This window comes from Pyxicephalus adspersus, chromosome 2 (assembly GCF_032062135.1).
Source record: "Pyxicephalus adspersus chromosome 2, UCB_Pads_2.0, whole genome shotgun sequence".
Taxonomy (NCBI): Eukaryota; Metazoa; Chordata; class Amphibia; order Anura; family Pyxicephalidae; genus Pyxicephalus; species Pyxicephalus adspersus.
The window spans coordinates 148390816-148414208 of record NC_092859.1 but is presented as its reverse complement, the minus strand read 5'-3'; the positions used below and the strand labels follow the sequence as shown (position 1 = coordinate 148414208).

Sequence of the window (23393 nt, the reverse complement as noted above, 5' to 3'; positions counted from 1 at the left end):
TGTTATCTCATAGCTGACTGTGTGACAGTATTTGTTTTTTCAGTATATCATTATCAGTATGAATAGATACTGATATGAAAAAACATTTGAGAAACTTTTCCACTCTGTCTTATCTCTTACAATGCAGTCACTAATACTGTTATTCATACTTTGTAAAGTTGTATAATGTGACATCCCAGTCCACCTCTAGAGGATGTATTCTGCAACAATAGGGCAACCATAAATGAAAGTATGACTGGCAGGGAATTTGTTTCCTGAGATGTCGCCTAGATACTTGCTTACAAGTGTAAGTTAGAACGTGTGCAGTTAAATGTTTCCTCTTCATATAAAACAGAAAGGCCCTGCAGTAAAGCTGGGATATTCTCCCAGTAATCCTAAGGCTACGTACGCATGTCAAATGATTCTCGTCCGATATCAGCCCTGAGGCGATCTTAGTGTGTACAGCCCTCATTGTCCGTTGTCCTGTAGACTGTCCCAGTGGATCTATGGAGGAGGAACAATCGTTAGGCTACATACACACGTCATCTGATAATCGCCTGGGACGACAATCTGTCGTGTGTACAGCGCTTGTCCTCAGTCATTCATGGATCTGTCTCGGCGGATCCACAGACAGCAAATAACTGCAATGAAAGTGAAGGAGAGAGAGCACAGTGGGGTGCCGCTCCGTCGTTCTCCCCTCTCTATTGAGCAGAAGGGGCTGTATGTACAGCGCTCGTTTATGCATCATACAGCCCTTCGCGAAAGATCCTTTCCAACGACCGTTATTGCATGTGTGTACGTAGCCTTAATATTCTTTTGTAAAGTGATAATGGAACATGGAGATAACATTATGACAATGACAAATTGTATCAGCCACTATGGAGAAAAGACATTGATTTGGCTTGTTGTCTTAATAGGTTCTTTATCCCAAAAATGAGAATTAAAATTTGTTTTGTGAAAATGATTATATATATAGTATTCTCCTGAGATTGTTTTAAGCTGGGTGGGAAGAAGCTGTAGGTGGGTGGCAGCTCCTCTATTGTGACCCAAGTGGTACACACAAATAAAAGGGACATGTGTGTGTTTCAACTGTCTACCTATTATAAGCTGTTTTACCAAAATTCTTCAAAGCTTTTATTTAGGTGCCTACTAGGTTCTTGTAGGTCCTCTTATAAAGCACTTATAATGGGTACATTACTAAGTAAACTTCTTAATAAGTTCAGTGATGCACAGTAATTTTTTAGCTGTGTCGTATTTCTATATTAACCCCCCTAGCAGTAATCTCGAGTCTGACTTGGGGTCGATTTTACTCAGACTCGGGTACCTAAAAGCAGGATAAAAACCCACTTATCTTGTTCCGTTGCTGTCCCCCGGCGTCCAGCTGGTCCCCACATGTCCTGGGGGCTGGTCTGCCTCCTCCGATCTCCATTCATATATATTCATATAATAAATAAATATTTATATTTTATATACCGGTGTGTGTGTGTATATATGTGTGTATTTATATATATTTATACACGCTACTATACAGTTATATTACATGTTTAAATATTTTTAACAGATTTTTGTGTTTTGTTATTTAAAGTTTATTATTAAATTAAATCAGTGAAGCTGGATGATCCAGCAAACCTGAAAAAAAAGGATGTTGCACTTAAAAAAAATTAAATGCAATGTTTTAATTATCTAAAAGGGTTGTCTACCCATTTATGTACAGTAAAAATTTTGAGTTTAGGTCCACATTAAAAAAGTTATGATTTTTATGCAGGCAAGTGCTCAGAAGTGAGTTGTTTGGTATCACATAGATAGCTGCTAGTATCAAAGTAATTGCTAATCTTCAACAGTGACCTATTGATCGAAACCAGCCTCTTAAACCATATCTTAAGTTCATGCTAAATATCTAATTCTTATCGGATGGATATGGGTATCTTTAGGAAGATTATCATTTCCCTTTTAATAGTTCACATTGGATTGCTGATCTATTTTCCTTCTTGACAAAGTTTCGATGTTAGGTGTGACTTGGACAGTTTCAGTTATTTGTGTTACATTGATGGGATTAGTTCTGACAGTCTTGCATTTTACATAGATGTTTTCATAATTTTGCATCCACCCATGTATTTCTCAAGGTCTAGGTTGGCAGGGCGAGATTAAGGATTGGCAAATGTTTAAATGAGCCAAACCAGGAAATATTTTACTAACTAGTCATACCTGCTGTATGGGAAACTGATTGATTCAGGCTCGGATTGGGAGAGAAAGAAGAAAGATTCCTTTTTTTTGCTGAGCACAGATAATTTATTAATTATTTACTGTGTTCTTCCCAGACCTTTTCCCAGAATACTTTTCTGGCCACCCCACCTTGACCTGGATAAAAATATGCTTGATGGCATAACATTTAAAGCAGACCTAAACTCAAAGTTCTTACTTGATATAATGGTAGATAACCCTTTTATATAAAAAAGTTAAAAAAAATGGTGAAACACCTTCACTTTTTGCCTTGATTCTTATGGCGATCAAAATTGAATGGGTGCGCAGAGCCTTCTGGGATACCTATGTAATGTATTCCAGGAGGTTCCTGGCTGCTCCTTCTGCGCAATCCCAAAATCAGAAGGGGAATTTTTCTACACTGAGGGAAAGAGATGCCAATCTCATGCATGCTCAGGATCCCTTCCAGCATCTGGTGGACAAATGAGGTTTCCTTGATGTAGCGGGAGCGGATACAGGAAAGGTCAAGCATGATTGAGGGATCTGTGGAATTAAAGTTACTTGTTCTAACTTAGGTGGCTTCTGCTTCTGTGTTTTTATGTATTTTCTTAAAAACCTAAGACTCCTTTTAACCAAAATATAAATCTCCCCGATCTTGATCTCAGTCTACCACCACTCTTGTACTATCCCTGCAGCCTCCAAGCATCTCATAAAGTACATTTATAGTCTATGACAGTCTTCTGTAGCAATGTATGTGTATTGGGGTAATATATATGCAGTGTCCTCCCCAGAATTTGTTTTGTTTTTAAGAAAATTTTACAAAAAAATGCACAATCCAGCTTAATAAACAATCATTCTTCAAGGCAGTGCATACAAAAAGTGTACAAAAAATGGTAAATGGCAATAAATAGCCAGGGCTGTTGGCCAGGATTTTCTAAATATAAAACACATAAGGCCAACAGTGCGGTTAGTATATACCTGTAGGCTTCTGGGATTTAGGTCTTTAACATTGCCCTTGGGGCTGATCCTTGTCCATAATGAGAGTGGTAATCCTTAAGGGGCATCCCCCGGTTGAGGTAGATGCCCCAGGTGGGCAGATTGCATACATTTACCCTGAGTATCATTCTACATCACCTTTTGGCATATAATACTCTATCCATGTTGCCTACACACGCTGGAATCGGTTCATGTCCCCCAGAATTTTTTTAACTGGTTGGGAAGAAATTGTAGGTGGGTGATGGGCCCTTTTATTGTGACCCAATGTTTTAATAACCACCCAAAAACAGCCCGGTGGTTCCTAAAAAGTGCCGAGTGATGCCTCCGCCTAAAAGGGTCTGGGCAGAACACTGCACATGAGAGTGTGTGTATTTGAACTGTGAATCTTTTACTGAAAGCGTTGTTACAGGTTGTGTCAAAAGACATGAGGGCACCTCTGGAGGTTAGAAGGGGTTTAATCATTACATCAACTTCAGTAGTTGCCTGGGTTTTAGAGCAGGGGGTTGTAAAAGTGACTATTACTGGGCATGGCAATTACATTCCTGAATTCAAAAACAACAAGTATTGAATGTGCCTATAACATTATTACAAAGGTGTTTGCTGTGTACTTCCTCATTTGGAAATGTGTTGCCCTAAAGGCCATTTTACTCCAATTTTCAAAGCCCTCAGGACCTCTGTTCTGAGCATTCTTTAGGTTGTGTTTATTCAAGTTTAATTCTAGATGTGAAAGCTCATCCAATGCATGTGTTACCTTTGGTGGTAATGATGAAGATTGGACAAGAGTGGCTTCCAAAGAGGAGTTTAGTGTAAGTAAAGGACTGTTTAGTAATTAGTGCAGTGGTAGGGTATTTTACAAACATACATTCTACAGTTGCCTTCTAAATGTAAAGAGTTTTTTTCAGGCAGAGCTTTGGATTCACTTTAGTGGTGACCCTATCAGCTCTATATACTTACCTTTGTCACTGTTACTGTGGTGGTTAAACAGCTGCTATTTTATTGCATTGCAACCATAACTGCCTATAGGAACATTTAACCTAACTTTCTAAGATTTGTTGCAAGATACATAAAGAATGCTGCTGCAGAGTAATACTGCACACAGTTGGCTCAGTAGCTAGCACTCTTGCCTTTGAAACGTTAGGATTCAGATTTAAATCTCCATCAGGACATTATGTGCAAGGGTTTTTTTCAGTTTTGTCAACTTTCTGATGTTCTCAGTGTTTTTGCATTGGTTCCCTACCACATTATTATCCAGCATTTATAAAGCGCCAACATATTACACAGCGCTGTACAAAGTCCATAGTTATTTCACTAGCTGTCCCTTAATGGGGCTCACAATCTAATGTCTCTGCAATAGTCCTATGTCTTTTATACAGTCTAAGGTCAATTTGGGGGTAAGCCAATTAACCTAACTGCATGTTTTTAGAATGTGAGAGGAAACCAGAGGAAAACCACACAAACTTGGGGTGAACCTGCAAACTCATTGCAGATAGTGTCCTGGCCGAGATTAATACCTGTGACCTAGCACTGCAAAGGTGAGGGTGCTAACCTCTGAGCCACCCTGCTATCCCTATTATTAAATTAGGGGAAGGAACTGAATGTTTTAGTATTCTTGTATAACTGAATTCTTTTATTTTTTGCTTTTCTTATAGGTTTTCGTGGAAACTTTGGATAAATGTTTTGAAAATGTATGTGAACTGGACTTGATCTTTAATGTAGATAAGGTGAGTCTCCAGCCCCCATTACTTGTTCCAATCGAATACTTTCCATGAAGAAAAAAGAGTTTTAGTGTGCTTGTCCTGAAGACTCCAAATTATTATTATAGTCCTAAGTGGCCTTGATTTTTATTGACAGGTTAAATTTTCAAGACAAAAAACTATACCAATATGTTAGACTCACATACAGTCTCACATATGTCTTTTTAACACACATGCTTTTCCAGTGAAAATGCACATTAGCCTGTGTCGTAAAACACATCAAGCACTTGAAAAAATACGCAAAGGAAAGGCTGCATTGCAGCACCTTTTAAATTGCATTTTTTTATATTTTAGGAATGTGAATGTGTAGCCTTTATCATTGTGCAATATACACTTATCCCTCCCTACACTAACCTAATCCTTCTACTCCTCAATGTTCCATACTTATGGAGATCCAGAGGACTACGGGGCCAGCATTTGTTTGTATTCCCCTTCTGTCTGTGCAGTAAACCCCATTTAGCTTAATGCTTTTTCTGACAGGGGGAAAGTGAACGTATCCATTAAATGGCTTTTCAGAGTTTGAAATGATCTCCTCAATCTCCTGCAGGCAGGAGGAAGTAATTTCTCATCTTTTGTTCCCTGGTAAACACAATGCTATTAGTTTGTAGCAAGCCACAAGTTCAGAGCCTGCATCAAGGGCAAATCTGTGCCAAATCTTGGTGACCCTAACCGAGAACTGAGCAGGTATCGGGGTTTCCATAATTATGTCATTTGCACAGGATTAAATGTGAATATTTATTACCAGTTTTGCTCCATTATGCAGTCAGCAAGACTATAAATCTGTCATTTTTCCCTTTAAAATCTACCTGTAAAGCTCTGAAAGTGAATATACAATCGGTAAAATTCCAGTGGTCACAGTTTGCATTATCATATGCCTGCTTCTGCAGCAGGACACTCCCGGGGTTCGCTAATGGCTTATATGGGCCCTGTAGATTGCATATAATGAGACATGGGTATTCTACACTAACAGGAAGTAAAGTCACGTCCGTTGGTGTCCGAGTTGCATTTGAAGTGTTAAGGAACATTTTATGTGTTGGTAAGTTTTACTGTGAACTGTGTGGCCCTGCTGGTACTAATTTTTGTCCCCTGCCACAAAAGTTTGCATTAGCAGTTTATTTCTAGTAGTTGTTAATCAACCACAATGCAATAAAGCATTTTTCAATGCCCCCTCTTCCCCAGGAAGCTTCATATCTTCACTTTGCTGTTTCAATTTTTTTATTGATATATCTCCCCTCCTGTTGTGTGATACTTCCCACACCTCCTAGATTTAAAGCTCTTCGGGGCCGGGTCTTCCCCTCCTCCTGTGTCCTAAAGACATTGAAAACGTCTACAGGAATCACAGGTGACTTTGGACAACAAGGACTTCTGATTCAGCTTTTTGCTTTGAATTGTGTTGTGTTTTTTTTTGTGGCATTTTTAGCTTTTAGGAAAACATTGTGTTGTCAGGGTTATCCCATTACCTTACCATAAGTACATATCAGTCTGTAACAAAGCAATAAAATAATTTGATCAACCAGATATAATATACAACATCCATTAGAAACTAAATAGCAGGTTAAACACCCTGTCAATTGCTTTATGTTGTTTTTTTTATGGTCCACTGTAATTCTCTTACCTCCAAGGTAATAAAAATAACAAAATGCATAGTCCGTAAACAATCTGTCAGCAAAATGTTTTACTGATTATATCTGTGTATATTGGTACTTTTTTCAGCATGACATCTTTAAACCTATTTTGTTTGACTGGAAAAAAATGGTAATAATTTGTTGTGTATATGTAGATGTTACTCAGCTACAGCAAACTTTTTCCAAGTTTAGCACAGACAGAGTTAAATTATTAGCTGTTTTGTATCTTGTTTAGAGTCATTTCCACTCACTTCTGTACCCTGTCATAGCTTGGCAGGAGTGAAAGCAAACGTCACCAATGCAAATCTACTAATGACTTCCTCACTCACCTCATAACCTCATCACATGCACGGCTCCAAAGCTTTTCTAGAGCTGTCCTCACTCTCTGGAATGGTCTTTCTTGTCCTATTCGGCTTGCTCAGACCACTGCTCATTTAAAAGAGCACTCAAAACCCATCATACTCACGTACCCATCTTCTTCTGTCTACTAAAACCCTCACTACTCAAGCACCAATCCATATCCCCCCCCTTTCCCCACCTCTTAGATTGTAAGCTCTTCGGGGCAGGGTCTTCTCCTCCTACTGTGTGACTGTCTGTATCTGTCTGCTATTTGCAAAGCCTATTTATTGTACAATGCTACGTAATATGTTGGCACTATATAACTACTGTTTATTATTATTATTAATACTAATAATAATAATAATACTTCCAAAACATTTGGCTCAATATTAGCTTGAGCCTAGGATCCTTAGGATAAATACACAGTCACATTTACTGTTACTGTGACAGTTCAGCGATTATGGCTATAAATCCAGGATGCTCAGCTCTTTGACAAGCATCTTGTTGAGGTTTTGGTTCTGTTTGATAATCCAACATGATAGATTAGGAACGACAACCTCCACAACATGGGGGAGCACCTGTAAACAATTTTTGCCATAGCTGATGTGGGAAGTGGTTTCCAGATGCTACAAAATAGTTTTGCTTTTTTATCTTTCTTGGTTTTTGCCTCCAATCTTCTTGTGTTACACCCAGGGCTGTATAATCAGAGTCTGTAGATTTTTTTCCTACATAATTCTTCTGCTTCCGACTCCACAGCTCATTACATTGTTACCTTCTTCATTAAACCTTTTTTAGGTCTTTTGTATCAAGGAGTCATTGCTCTAGTTCCTGTTGCAGAATGGTTTCAAGGCTTTTCCTCAACCCCTTTACTGTTCCTAGATCCATTTTTTATTTTATTTAACAACCTCCGAATGGAATCCACCAAGCCTGGCATTGCCTGCGGGAGCATACTTCAATATCCTTAAAGCAGAACTGAACTAAACATAAAAATTACACTTAGCTTTAATCCTACAGACCCCTCGATGGCGCTGGTCCTTCCCATGATCCAGTCCTGCATTGTCCTGGAATTTCTCAGTTTTTTGGGGGGATTTAGGCTATACAAACACCCATATTTTGTGGAAAAGGGATCCTACTTAGTACATAGAAAAAAGGCTTACTTTCAACAATGCAAATGTGATCCTTAAGTCTCTGTAGCCCGGCGTGTTTCGCCTTATTGGCTTCCTCTGGGAATTCGAGACGGATAAGCTAATAGGACAAATATACTGTTAAATCTATTAGCTTATCTGTCTCGAGTTTCCCTGAGGAAGCCAATAAGGCGAAACGCATTCGGTATAGAGTCTTAAGGATTTAATTTGTGTTATTTCAAGTAAGCCCTGTACTAAATAACATCCCTTTTGCACAAAATAAGAGTGTTTGTATAGCCTAAATCCCCCAAATACGTCACTTGTTTAAGAGGAGTTTGGGATAATTTTCAATCTCTGTTCTATATTTTACATTGTGAAGCCTGTACTGTATCTTTTATGATACCTATATGTAAAAAAAACTTTTGTTTGTGGTGAGAGGTTACCCAACAAACCCATCTCCAGTACTAATCCTTCTCTTTTCTGTGGTTTACCATTACTTCTACCAATGCTGGCCAGTACTACTAATAATACTTACTAATGCAGTATATTTTACTTAAAAGTAAATAAAGGCACATATGCTTACATATGTTTAATAGTAATACTATAGTGTTAAGCTAGGTACACACTTCCAATAATTATCATTAGAAAACAAACTATTATGACCCATCAACAATTATGCACAATTATGTTCATGCTGTAATGATACGATCGTTCAAATATAATCCACCAATAGTGTACACACGCTAGATACAATCGTTTGAACGATGCAGGGAGTGACATGTAAAGGAGAAAGTGTATTGCAGAAACATGCACAATCATTGAATGACTGTACACATGATGAATAGTGAACAATCGTCGGCCAATCGGATCCACCGTGCTGGTCGTTCATTTTCAAGGACAATCCTCGTTCGTTGGGCTTGTTGGTCACTTTTTTTTAACTATTTTTGGCCAATCGATCATTTGTCAGTTGTTCATTGTTCATTTCCAACTATAGTTATTGGATGTGTGTACGCAGCTTTAGGCACTTGGAGGAGATTTTGGATCTTGAATTTTAGCATCTCATTTTGGGACTTTGCACATATATCTGGCAATTTGAAATCTATGATCTCCTAGTTTAATTTTTTTTTGTAAATTTGTCAGGATGGTTTTATTGCTCACTTTTTATCAGATGCTATAAAAATACCAAGTCATTTGTTTTAGCTTCTTCCCATGGATATCTATTTGCCTTACTAACTGACCCGTAGTAGGTCTATGTTCCAGGAAGGAAGCTGCTCTTTGTTGCTAGCATTGTTTATACAAGACATATGTATTCTCTGTACCCACATGCCCTGTTTCCTCTATGAATTATTGGCAGATATAAGAGTTAAGATTTCAGCAGAAGCGCAGTTCATAAAGCATGTCAGAAAAAAAGTTAAACACTAGAACTGGATGTTGCTTTGTACATCCTTGCTTGTTTGGCTTGAGAACACTGGGCCTATTCCAACCATTGTTAACTTAAAATTTTTTATTATACAGTGTTCTCCCCAGAATTTTTTTCATCGGGGTAGGAAGAAGCTGTGACCGGGTGGTCAAAAAAGGGGAAATACATGACACATTGAGTGCTCCCGGTTGTTTGTACCATAGATATCCGGTAGCCCCTAATAACTCTCTCTGCATTCTACCCCTTCCCTATACTTTGTTCCAACTTTGCCCTCCATCTTAGTATGTCCAATTTTGCCATAGTCTTTGTATTTTGTCCCAACTGTCCCTGTCTTGTGACCCAACTTTTCGGTAATTAACCAAAAAGTGCCAGGTGGTTCATCCAGCTAAAAGGGACTGAGAAGAAGACGGCTATGGTATATGTAGGTTTCTAGGTTTTTCTGCTAATGTTCTCCTAACAAGAATAAAATTACCAACTGCATTTACTAAACTCCCCATTTTTGTTTATGTAAAGCAGCAAGTGAGCAATAATTGCTTGCAATGGCCCACAACAACCTATTCATGCAGCCCCAGCATCCTAGGCCACAACCTGTATGACCTAGCTTGAATTATGGCCCTGTGTCTGGAAACATGGGAGGAACCATGGTGCCCAAAGATATGTATAATGAAAAGCAAGTGGATTATTTGTTTTTTTCTGGATGTTTTCCCTTTATTTTGCTTGATGTTTTTCCCCACCTATGCTCGCTTTGAGCCGAATCCTATAGGACTTCTACTAGTTGTTGAACTTCCATTAACTTTTTCAGTGAACAAACGTGGCCCGCATGTTGATATTGATACTAGAAGATAATTCAGCAGCAGTCATGTTGAATATATTCACTAATTTTACCTATCAAAGGATTTTTTTTTATTGTTTCTTACTCTTTTTTATTGGTTTCTATTAAAGGGGAACTGAACATAAATATGGAAGGCTAGGGAACATTGAAAGCCCACATATGCTGCATACAGAAACCGAAGCCACTTAAAGCAGAATTAAACTAAAAAATAAAAAAAAATCACAATTACCTTTAATATCACATATCCCTGGATGGCGCTGGTCCTTCCCTCGATCTGATCCTGCATCGTCCTAGAATTCCTCTTTGCCCTGGTGCAGAGGAAGCGCCGGCAACTGCCATCTGCAAACTTCTCTTTCGTCTTCTCCTTGTTACTTGCTACATCACCCGAACTCGCAGTGCACATGTGCGAGATTGAGTGACATAGCTCGATGTAAAGGGGGGAAAAGCAAATCTCGCTGCGCATGCGTGAGATCAGCATCTCTTTCCCCTTAGTGGAAAAAATACCCCTTCTGCGCATGCCTGATATCGAGCATGTGCAGGAGGAGCACCCAGAGCCCCCTGGGATGCGTGATGTTGGTATATGGAGGCTCTGCACTCCTATTCAGTCTTGAAGTGAAAATGTTGAGTTTAGGTCCACCTTAAAGCTACCCATACTACTTGTTGGACTTTTATCCAGTTTGCTGGGTAAATCAAATTACCATACATGACTTAGAACACACTTAGACCCTACTTACACAAAGAAGTATTGCTCATATCGTGTGTGTGCAATATATGTTATTCTTGTTCTTTGTGCAGTATGGAGAAATCTTATTCTTAAAGGTATAAAGCAAGACCAGTCAACAAGTAACTCATAATGATTGTGATATTACAATTTAGTGCTGTGATAATATAAGTTAAAAGCTAATGGTTCCCCCCATGTCAACAAGAAGAAAGGCTGGACTAGCTGCTCTCTATCTTTCAAAGATATATAAACATATATTTGCATTGTGTATGTAATATCCTGGAATTTGTCCTTAGATATATATATGATATATATAATATATATGTTGCCTCAACCTATTTATTACATGTTACCTAACATTCAATACTGAGATGATTTGTTTTTGACAGATAATGGTATCTGTAGATAGGTATTTATCTATTTCACTAGTTATGCTATTTATTTGTAATTACCATATAATCACCTGAACTATAGTTAGAAGCCTGCGCATTTTATGCCTTGCTCTTTTGTAACTGCGGATGTATTTCTAGATATGGTATTTATTGTACAATTCCTGTTAGCACATTTGTTTATTGCAGGTTATTTATAGATGATGGTTTGGCCTACAGTCCAAAGTATATGTATATGAACCCTAAGGGGTATATCCTTACATAATATGTCACCATCTTCTCTCCAACAGTTCTAATGTATTTTAAATATTATTATTAAAAATTAATATTATACAGAGTTTTTATAGTGCCGACATATTACGCAGCATGTTACGAAGTCCATAGTCATATCACTAGCTGTCCCTCAAAGGAGCTCATATGTGCCTACCATAGTCATATGTCTTTAACACAGTCAGTTTTGGGGGGAAGCCAACTAACCTAACTGCATGTTTTTGGAATGTGTAAGGAAACCGGAGTACCCGGAGGAAACCCACGCAAACATAGGGAGACCCTGCAAACTCCATGCAGAAAGTGTCCTGGCCGAGCTTCAAACCTGGGACCTAGTGCTGCAAAGGCCAGAATTCTAACAACTGAGCCACTGTGTTAGCACTGTACATTTCTAATAATAAAAATAAACAGGATTTAATTAGCCACAACATAACACGCAGCATTGTACGCATCGCTTGCAAATGACAGACAGTTACAAACAGTGATACAAGAGGAGGACCCTGCCCCGAAAAGCTTACAATACCAGCTTCACTCTTGCTGCCAGCAATGAGACATGGAGCCACCTTGCCTGACAGCTACTATAAAGACTAGGTAGCCTCCATGTCATCGAATTGCAATAATTTAGTATTGGTGTATTCTGCATGCAGCTTGCACATTTTTGCAATTAAGATCCATTTTTAAAATGTTTACAGATTTGACAGGTCCTCATGTCGCTTAACAGTGTTTCTTGCCCAAGTATTTTGCATTGTAGAAAACAGATGTTCATGGCTTGGAACAGAATCTGTGCTCAAAGATACATATGTGCTAACAGAATTTGGGGAAGTTCCTGATAAGGGATTAAAAAGGAGGGTGAAAATAGTATCAGCCAAAGGCTCTTGCTTCAGATTTATGTCTTCTGCCAAGCCATTTGTTTAAGTGTGATACACCACTTCCATTGTTTACAATAATTTTATTTTTCAGGTTTCAAGTTCTTTAAACAACTTCTTTTCCCAAAAAATGTAAAACTGTTTATGTGACGTGTCAAGGGTGTGTTTGTAAGCAATCAGCATGAAAACAATTGCTGGTTCCTTTTATAAACTGAAATGACTAGTCTGTGTTAGATTATAGTGACTGTCTAAAAGAAAATAGCAACTTTTATAGAAAAAGTAGCAGTAATAGCACAGTTGCCCCATGTGACAGTGATTCTATGTTGTGTAATGTATTTGTTTCATTGTTCTAATGTTCTGAGAAATAAGCATAAAATGGTTTTATTGCAGAATATTAGATAATGGTTATGTTTCTGCTGATAATCATATTCATACGATATATGTGGGCACCAGGCCCTTCCAAAACCACAACTGATTTGTGTGGTGATGTCCTCACTTCCTCAGGGATTTTTATGCAATCATGACACACACCTCCCATGACTGGGAGTAGCAAAAAAAAGCCTTGTAGGTATAGTACATTTAAATCAGGAGCACAAATTGCAGAAATAAAGAATACAGATTGTTACATGTTGGGGATAAAAGTAAATCTATATTCAAACAAATGGTTAAAGAACTTTTGGTTTTTTGGGTGGCCTCAAACCTCTTGGCCACTGTTTCTTGACCATTATAACATGGGGGAACCCTAGAAATAATTTTAAGGCTTTAGAGAACCCCTTGTATAATTACCATATCCACGGGTCATCTTACATTGGTGGCCAGTGGGAATAATGCCAAATTTACAGATAGCCAAAGTTAGTTAAATTGACCTGCGAGGAACAAATTACTGCAAATTACAGCAACCTCTGGAGGAACCCTGGTTAAGAAACACTTCTCTAGGCATTCATTTTTGGATCGCCTCAATGTCCATTTAAAAGCAGTAAATGGAGGAAGCTTGAAGGCTTCATTTTCAAAGAAGTTTGAATGTTCAAATTGTCAATAAAAAACAGAATGTGATGATTTAGAGCAGGGGTCAGCAAAGTTTTATGACCACTAGGCCATTTATGGGGTGGACGGGAGCGTACTAGGCCGGACCTGCCCTAATGGCTCCACCCCCTGGCCAATCCACAGGAGCAGCGGGTTGCCGGCCGGCATTAGGTCGAACCGGCCAGAGGGCATTAGGCCCGAAAGAACTACCGGCTAGGCCGTATCTGACCGACCCCTGATTTAGAGTATTTAAACCATCTATTTATGCAGTGTCTTCCCAGTTTGCTGGATCACCAAATTTCCCTCCATGATAGTCTATCTACTCCAGTTTTGAAGAACTTTATTAAATCAGACCCAATAGCTCAGTGCACAGGAAGTTACAAGGAAACAAGATTTCTAGCAGGATGTACAAGAATTTTTCTGTACTTCATTAAAGTGGGTGCTACAAAGTGAGGACATGGGGAGTATACAAAAACTGTCTAGCAACCCCACAATATACAGTAGACTCTGGACTATCGGGCCTAATGTAGTAGAAGGGCAAGCTAGATAACAAAAAAGCAGATCTGGAATTCTAATAATACAGTACAGTATTTACCTCCACACACAGGCCAGCCTTCCTCTCGCCGCACCGACAGACATCCAACACACAACCGGAGAGCAGGCACAAGGGATGTCTCAACTTGCACCATGCAGGAGGACCGCAGCAGATGCCTGCCCATAACGCCCCAGCATTTTATTATGGAGAGTTTTTTTTTTCTGGCCTCTGCACTAGGTACTTTCCAGATAGTCAAGAGCCTACTGTATTCTATGTTAGTCACAGTTTTACAGACATGACCAGAGTTTAATTCTTATATCCCCAACAGCAGGTGTATAAAATTTCACTCAGTCCCTTGATAATTTAACGCGTTTCGCAGCACGAACCTCTTCTGTTGATCCGATAATGCTTCATTGACTGACACTTGTTGCTCATTAAAAATCCCCAAAATGGTATGCAAAATGGCATCAGATATTCATAGATATCTTGGATCCTGTGTCTATAGCCTCAGCTTATAGACATCCAGACTCCTAAATGTTTTCTGTTTTTATGTACCTGGAAAAACTAATAGAGACACCGTATCCAAGGACTGGTAAGCTACATCAAATTACATTTTTGGGGGTTTATATATACCTAGAGCCAGTGTTCAACCCAGAAATTATTTTAAGCTGGGTGGGTGGTAGCCCCTGTATTGTGACCCAACTCTTCAGTAACCACCCAAAATCAGACGGATGGTTACTGAAAAGTGCTGAGTGATACATATGAGGACTGCCTCTGATGATGCAGTACCTGATCTCGGGCATGTGCAGAAGGAGCAACCTGCAGCCTCCTGGGATTTGGGATGTAAGTATACCCCTTGTTTCCCCTTTTATCTTTTCCAATGATGGGAAAGATGTAAGAAGTGGAAACCTAAAAAAGAATGTTTTTTATTATGTAAAAAGGAAAACAAATCCTTTTAATAATAACATTCTGATTATAGTCTACTTTAAGTTCATCAACACTGTGGGTCTGCACAGTAATTTTAGTATCGGTTACGTAGAGTGCAAATCTGATAGATCTGAAAAAAACGTTCAACATAATGCTGTTAATTTTATGGCCATTATACATAAGTGTTATGTTCTCTTTTCTGTTCATATTGTTAAATGTATAGATTCTAGATTGCTACTGATTGTAAATAGCATGGAAAGCTGGAAGCCTCAATTAAAAGATATCGGCTTCTTCATTCTGTGTGTTTTTCTAAAATTGTATTGGCTATTTTATTGGTTTACCTTCTCTTTTCTTTTTAGGTACATTATATATTACATGAAATGGTGATGGGTGGGATGGTCCTGGAGACCAATATGAATGAAGTTGTTGCTCAGGTAGAGGCACAGAACAAGCTTGAAAAGTCAGAGGTGAGTTCAGTAACCTTGAAGTTCCTATTTTAGTAGCTTCAGTCATTCCTTTTGCCTGGAATTTCTTTTAAATTACAAAAGTTCGATTCTTTAAAAAGAAGAACTGGGAAAATTTTATACAGTACCTGTAACAACCCAAGAATCACATGCTTTCCTTATCTGAACACGGCTTTGTTTTATTGGTGTCCTTTATCTTTTCCAGGCTATAAAATGAAGTTGTTTCCTAATAATTAGTGTTCTGTTAGTAATACATTTATCTAAAATGTTACATCATGCAAGTTCATAACTACAGAATTTTTTTTTTGAAGGTCACTGCTTATGTTGCACAACATATCTCCCCAAAGCTTCACACACCTTAACTTCCTCATTCATTTTTAGGTACAGTTACACAACCTCATTATTAAATAAAACCTTACAGACTATATTACAGTATCTTGTGCCTTTAGTCACCCTGAATATATGGGTGACATACCTATTTCTTTTTCCTAGGAATGTTGATTATTTTCATGCAACAGAGGAGCATGTGTAGGGTTACATCAGTGGAGCCTGGCTAATCAAGATGCTGGTGCCTGTGATGGAGCGAGGACAGGTGAGTTTATATTAAAAGTTACAAACAGGCAGGTAGATTTTTGCTATTGCAGAAGGGACATTTCCTATTCCTTCTGCAATAAAGTACCTGTTTGCTTGCAATTTTTAAATGTTTAACTTTAGTTCCACTTTTTTAACCGGGCAGGCCATTTTTGCAGAAAGGGACAGGTGATGTCCCTTCCGCAATATTCATTCTTCCCTACCTGATTGGTCCAGTGAACTGACAAAATGTTTTGTTGGTTGCCAGAATATCCAGCAATCCTGGGTTCCCCTTCACTTGCTGGGACTAAATGAACTCTCGGGTGACTGCGTGGGACTTGCATCATTCCAACCCAGCCAATTCAGATGGCCAAAGGTTGCAACTAGGAAGAGAAGAGGATGGTGGTGTCCTGCGATGGAATGCGAACAGGTGAGTATAGCGGGGTTTTATTCTGCTTTATGTTTTGGGTCTGAATATGCATTAGATTTCATTTATAGGTCGGTGAGGAGGGTGACTTACTTTTTAGCATATGCAAAAGGCTGCAGTGAACATCTGCTAAAAAGTCATATACCTAGTTATAAGTCATGTTCTTCGTAGTAGGGAGAACTCATTTACTACATCATTTAGCAGATCAGACATTGCACACAATGTAGCTGAGTCTCCTTCAATGAACAAGTCTTCTTATATATAGATGCGGAAAATCCAGACTTAAGATAACTCCCCTTAATTTAGGCCTTCGTACAGCAAAAGACAGATTTTACTCTCTATTTTCTGTTCCTATTTAATATGTAATCATAGTCTAACACCTTCTAGGGTATTTTATTCCATTAATACATAAAGATATGTTTTCTATTGCTCTCCTAATTGTTTCTCTGTTTCTCATTTTCTTGGTTCAGAGTGGTTTTTCTGCAGCTCCAGCAAGAGCAGTTTCTGCTGTGAAGAGTATGAATTTACCAGAACTACCACGCAATATCAACATCGGTGACCTCAACATCAAGGTTCCAAACCTCTCCCACTTAGTATGAGGGTGAAGCCTAACAACAGCTGTTCTACATGCCTAATCAGGTCCTGGTTGTGGAAATGATTGATCTCAAATGTATATTTAGATTATTGATATTTTCTTTATCCTCTGCTACCTAGATTGAAGTGGTCTGTTAGACGCCTTCTAGTGAATTATACATTGCTAGAAAACTTTATTTTTCATGTCAAGACATGTTTAAGGTTTCATTGTCATCAATAATAATTCACCCCAAAAGGTATGCAGATCTGTAGGTAAGCAGGCTGAGTCATGTGTAAAATATACTAAAGGCCTCAAATATATGCTGCCAGTATTTGGCCTTCATGCTTTGCCCAGCCTTGTCTCCCTATGTAACAGATCCGCTTCCATTGTGCCATACTTGCTGTCACTCTAAATCCAGATACAGCTCCTAGGCTGCCCACATGCGTGCTAGAATTGTCGTTGGAAAGGATCTTTCACGGTCCTGTCCAATGACAAAAGACTTAACGATGCAGGAAGGTGCGCTGTACATGCAGCACCATTTTGCTGTGGAAGTGGAAGGGGGAGAACAATGAAATGGCACCCCGCTGCTCTCTCTTCTCCCTTCACTTACACTATGATCATTCGTCATTCATCCGTGGATTTGCCGGGACGGTCATTTGGGCGACGAGTGCTGTACACACGCTGATACTCGTCTGATACTAACCCTGATTATCAGAGGAGAATCATCTGACGTGTGTACCTAGCCTTACTCCACACTAGTAAACCCCTGACCCTTCTATTCTAGATCACTTTTGGTTTTTTAGATCTGGGAATGTCCTGGCAAGATTGTATACAAACCCCTAAGGAACAGGATTTTCCTTAAAATCACTAAATCGGGCAGCGATGATTGTTACTGAATCGTTCACTGCGTCTCCCATTCATTCTCATTTTTCATTCATTTTCAACATTGCAATTGGTTTTAGGAAAACTTTTGCAGTTTGGTTTTTTTTTTTTTTTGTCGAAGTTTTGTTTGCCTCTTTTAAGTTCTGAAATAAACAATTAGACTGGAAGTGCCCAAAGTTATACCAGAATTAATAATCATAGCAGTTTTTTCAAGTCCTTATAAACAAGATGCAGCTGAATTTATTATAATGGATATTTACTGGGTACAGTTCATCTCTCGCTCCACCTCCTGGTCTGCTACCAAGGAGTTAACTTTGGATCATTACTACATGGGAAAAGCCTTGCTGACAGTTCGTTTTACATGAAGATAAGAGGGAAACTTCATGTTATTTGCACAAACTTTAGTTTCTAATTGGAGCAGTCAGAATTATTTACTTTTTTGATTCGGAAATCGAAGTTACTGAACCTTTAAAAAAACAGATTTAGGGAGTTTCCTCTTTGCTTTAAAACCACAAAGATGAATAAACTTTTATGGTTTTATGTTTGCATAGCAAATGGACTGAAAAGTAAATACTTTACTCACATCTGTTGTTCTAAATATACTTGTGTTCCAACCCTTGAACAGGTCAGTTTTGTACTATGAGGTCATAATGAAGTTAGGTTTAAACTTGAAGGTTGAAAAATATGGACAAGTTTTGTTTAGTATATCTATTTTAATGCTTTTTTTTTTAGTTTTGCCGAGAATGTCATTGGATTGTGATTAAAAATACCTACAAATATGTCATGACTGCCATGTAAACACAATTTTACTGCTAAAGAAGCATTCTACCAATAATTCTATAGACGTTAAAGTTTTATTGCATATTTTTGGGAAAAAGCAGTGCATCTTGTCTTGGGTGGGGGGAAAAGTGATTGGCCGATAACCATCATCATGACCATTGTGAAACTTTATTTTCTCCCAAACGAGCTTGACCAATTACCCCACAACTACATTACCACCTGGATTGGGTGAATGTTTTCTTAGGTCTATACCTCTAGGTTGGCTATATGTAGCTCAATTCAGGCATTTCTTACATGTGTAAAGCTCACCTTAAGTATAAGCTTAGGCTTAAGTATGACTGTCATTAGCATTTAATATAGTACCCAGGAATAGCTTCAACTAAGAAAACCTCTCACCCTGTCCTTGATCATTCCCTCTTTTTAATAAAATAGAATGCTAAGTCATCAGTACACTTTTTCCACATTATATCCAAGTGTACAGCTGTTTGCATCAAATCTTTGTGGGTTTAAAAATAGGGCAAATGTCTCCCCATCTCACCTCTCATGGAGATCCCTGCCTGGCTGAGAGAAGCCCCACACTGTTGATGCACAGAGTCCATGAGCAACCTTCAGAAAGCTTATACAGAATGTGCAAATATTCATTTTACATATCTTATGCTTTTTATTTTTTTTTTTCTCCAGATAACTGAAGTCAATAAAGTAAATCTGTGCTGGAACAGAAGTAGAAAACTTGTAATATCTGCAAACACCTTTGTTAGTCTTTCGTTGATCCCAGGTCTTGACTGTAAATTGGACATTCAACTTCTGCTAATTCACGGTCAAGTTCCACTTTTCTTCATTCTAATGCTCAACTATTGCCATATAACTGTCAATAGCCCAGAGCATCGACTGCTCTCTCGACTTATGCCGTATGATAGTTGAATCGCATTGTTAAGGGATATAAATCAGGTAAATCTAGATTCCAAAATGAAGCTACACGTTTTTTTCAAGACTCCCAAGTTTCTCCACAGGAAATGCATTAAAATTTACATACAATGCTTGGTCTTACGAAATTGTATTACATTAGTAACTTTGTAGGCCAGGTCAGGTTTACTTTACATAACATGGTAAGGATATACAGAGAATAGAACTGGGAGAAAACTAGTAAGAAGAAGCTTGCACCACCATGGTGGCCCAACTCTTTTACTTTGAGGATGTCACCAGAACCCATTTCACCAAAAGCCATCCCGAGTAACACACATTTTTAACACCTATGTCTTTCTGGGCCACATTCTCCTTGCTTGGTCTACTAACTCCTTTCTAACCATATGAACTCTGAATCAAACTCAGAACTACAGTGTGTGTTGCAGTAAAAAAAGGCGTTCCGGAAGGCCTTGCCTGAAACAAATCGCAAGAATAACAACTGGTCTGCTGGTACTTTACTCCACCCTGGATAGCTAAATACATTTTTCTAAGAGGAACTATAGTTCTGCATTACAAAACTGTAAGCAGGCAGGTGATTTATTGCAATAAAAACATTTTTACCTGCCGGTTTGTGCATGTACAGGATGCCAGAATATGCCGGGTTTCCCCTGGGGTTGGCAGGACTGAATGAACTTCCACTCACATGCTCAGTAGTTACGTCATGCCTGCTTGGCCAATGAATGAATGATAGCCGAAGATCCAACACCTGGAAGAGAAGCAAGTGAAGATGGAGCAAGGACAGGTGAGTATAAATGAAAGAAATTGCGATCAGGTAGGTATGTTTATTTTGTTGCAGAAGGGAACAATGCCATCACAGAAGGGACTTGTTACAAGTAAACCTAATTTGATGAAAATTTTGACCACTCCTTCATGCAAAATGCCTTCAGTTGAAAGACCATGGTGGGTTACCCTACATTAACTTGTCTGTTTCCAAATTCCCCCACAACATTTCAAATTAGGATTTAGCTAAAGCAGTCTATAACCCATTTTTTGTTTTTTAACCATTAGTTAGTAAGTTTGGATCATTACCGAGTCAAATGATCAATTTCTGGTTTTCATATGGTTGATGTTGTCAAAAAGGATTACATAAACTCCATAAGCAGCAACAATACACTGGTTGAGTAAAATGTATATTTTACACCAGAAAGAGCTCCTGGCTGGGTTTTTTACATGGTGTGATGTAACTTTTTACTTTGAATAAACTTTCTCAACCGGGTTGCTGGATTTGCAGAGACAAACATCTGACATCTTAAATGTAAAAGGGCTAAAAAACCAAGGGGGTCAATTGATTTTGAAATCATGATACAAACAGTCTCTTGCACTGTAAAGTCAAAGGATAATGTATATTATATAATTATATAATGTATGGAATAGAGTAGTGAGGAGTATTTTTCCCACAACACAGCTTTCAAAGTGCAGTGGTGAGAAATATGTAATGTACAGCACAGTGTACAACAGTACAACCAGGGTTCTTCCTGGGGATTCTAGGGGTTCCTTGAGCAATGAGCAATTTGTGACTCTCATGTCAGTTAAGTGACACCAATGATGTTTTTGATTATCTCTAAGGATGACATTCTTCCCAATAGCCAGCAATGTAAGAGACCACCACACTAATATACTGTGAGCTGTGGATATAGTAATTATAGAAGGGGTTCCCTGAAGAGCTGAAGGTTATTTCAAGGGTTCCCCATGTTAAAAAGGTTGACAAATACTGATATAGATCAGGGGTCAATAAACTTTTATAGCCAGTAGGCCATTTCAGGGGTGGGCAGGAGCACACTAGGCTGGGCTCTGAGTCGCGCCCTAATGGCTCCGCGCCCACCAGTGAAGGCCCCCTAAAGTGAAATCCCTCTCCTCCGTATGCATTGCGGAGGAGAGGGATTTACCTTCAGGGAGCGTTTCCTATTTACCGCAGCGGCGGAAGTATCAGCCCTGCCGCGGTAAATAGGGGAGCCACAGCAAGGAGGCGGCACTGGAGCTCCGGCGGCTCCAGTAGTTCCTAACGTCTCCTGGCAGATCCAGCTGGCAACCGGATCCACCAGAGGGCGTTAGGCTGGAACGAACTACCGGCTAGGCCGTATCTGGCCTAAAGGCCGGAGTTTGCCGACCCCTGATATAGATGGTGCATATTAACTCAAAAATTTCACCTCACCTGTGAATAATATTTCACGTCATACCTTCCCGGACTTATTGCTGATAGGAACACATGTGCAGGTTTCAACCTGCTATCTACATTGAGTAACATTTACAGGCACCATTCTTCATTATCAAGAACAGAGAGTATTTCATGACTGTTGTAATTACAGAATCATCTTAACATTTGGCTGCACAATATTCAGTCTGTAATCTGAGTCTCCAAGGTTTTTGGAACACAAAGACTGAAGGAAGAGTAGAGTTCCGATGAACAATACCGAGGACTAACTTTATTTGTGTTAGAAAAAACAGGGAATAGTGATGTATGTGTATTTCTTTTTTGGTTTGAAATTGAGTACAGGACCCATGTGGATGTTGAACCCATGTTGGTATTTGCACAATTTTTTTGTTAGAAGTCTAAACTAGATTAAACAGTTTGGCAGCCAATATACTACCATTCTATAAACAATAATTATTACATAGTATTTAGTTTTTCCTAATTTTACACAGTATTATAGCACTGACATATTATGCAGCGCTGTACAAAGTCCATAGTCATGTCACTAGCTGTCCCTCAAAGGAGCTCACAATCTAATGTCCCTATCCTAGTCATATATCTTTAATACAGTCTAAGGTCAATTTTTGGGGGCAGCCAATTAACTTAACTGCATGTTTTGGAATGTGGGAGGAAATCGGAGTACCCGGTTTTTGTTAGATGCTCAAAATGTCAAATCAAACTGGTCAGTTCTGGGTCAGCTCTGTATTTCTCTTATTTCAATTATCCAATTTTTAAAATAAAACTGATCATTATTATTAATATATATATATATGTATACAAATATTATAATAGTAATAATAAACAGTATGTATATAGTGCCAACATATTATGCAGCACTGTACATTTTACATCATCATCATCAACATATACCTGAATCCCCCATAGTAGCTGATAGCTGATTTTCCTATAATCCCTACTTTTTATAATTTCCTATAATTCCTTAATCTTTTACACGTGATACTTCCCCCAACTCTCAGATTGTAAGCTCCTCTGGGCAGGGTCAAATGTGGATCAAATCAATCCATCAGTCGACATCTTTTCATGAAAAGGAATAGGAAATTTTACCTGCACGTTGCACTTTACAAATTTTCCAGTTCATTTTGGAGTTGTGTAGAATTAATGTTTTTTTTTTTTGGGGGGGGGGTTTAAATAAAGATTACCTGGAAAATGACTTTGTATATTAAACACCCAGCTGTGACATTTTTATGAGTATTGTTGCAATATAATTGAAGTAATTTAGAATCATTGCTTATACTACTGCCCTAATTGACCCGGTAGGCATTACCAGTCAGCATGTCTGAGACAGTCCAGTGTCTTGGCAACATATTGTTTATTAGTAGATACAATAAGATGGTAAAATGTGTTTTCTAATGCTGAGAAATCAATTGGTCATCTCTTGATTGTTAAACAGAATTTGTGCCGTAGAAGCCACATTGAAGAAAATACATTGACTAGCTTTTTATTTAAAGGAAACCTCTGAAAGAAAACCTGGAATGATGTAGAAGGTTACGTACACACGTGCAATTTGTTGGAAAGGATCTTTCAC

General features: G+C 38.6%; 1 protein-coding gene across 1 annotated transcript in view; it reads left to right on the top strand.

The window, feature by feature from the left end:
* Positions 1 to 19362, top strand: part of AP3S2 (adaptor related protein complex 3 subunit sigma 2) — a 31583-nt gene extending 12221 nt beyond the window's left edge. Inside the window, exons 4-6 of the mRNA XM_072402738.1 lie at positions 4824 to 4895; positions 15356 to 15463; positions 16928 to 19362. Coding sequence (XP_072258839.1) covers positions 4824 to 4895; positions 15356 to 15463; positions 16928 to 17056 — 309 coding nt within the window. The 3' untranslated portion in view covers positions 17057 to 19362. The remainder of the gene's footprint in view (positions 1 to 4823; positions 4896 to 15355; positions 15464 to 16927) is intronic.
* The last annotated feature ends 4031 nt before the right edge of the window (positions 19363 to 23393 follow it).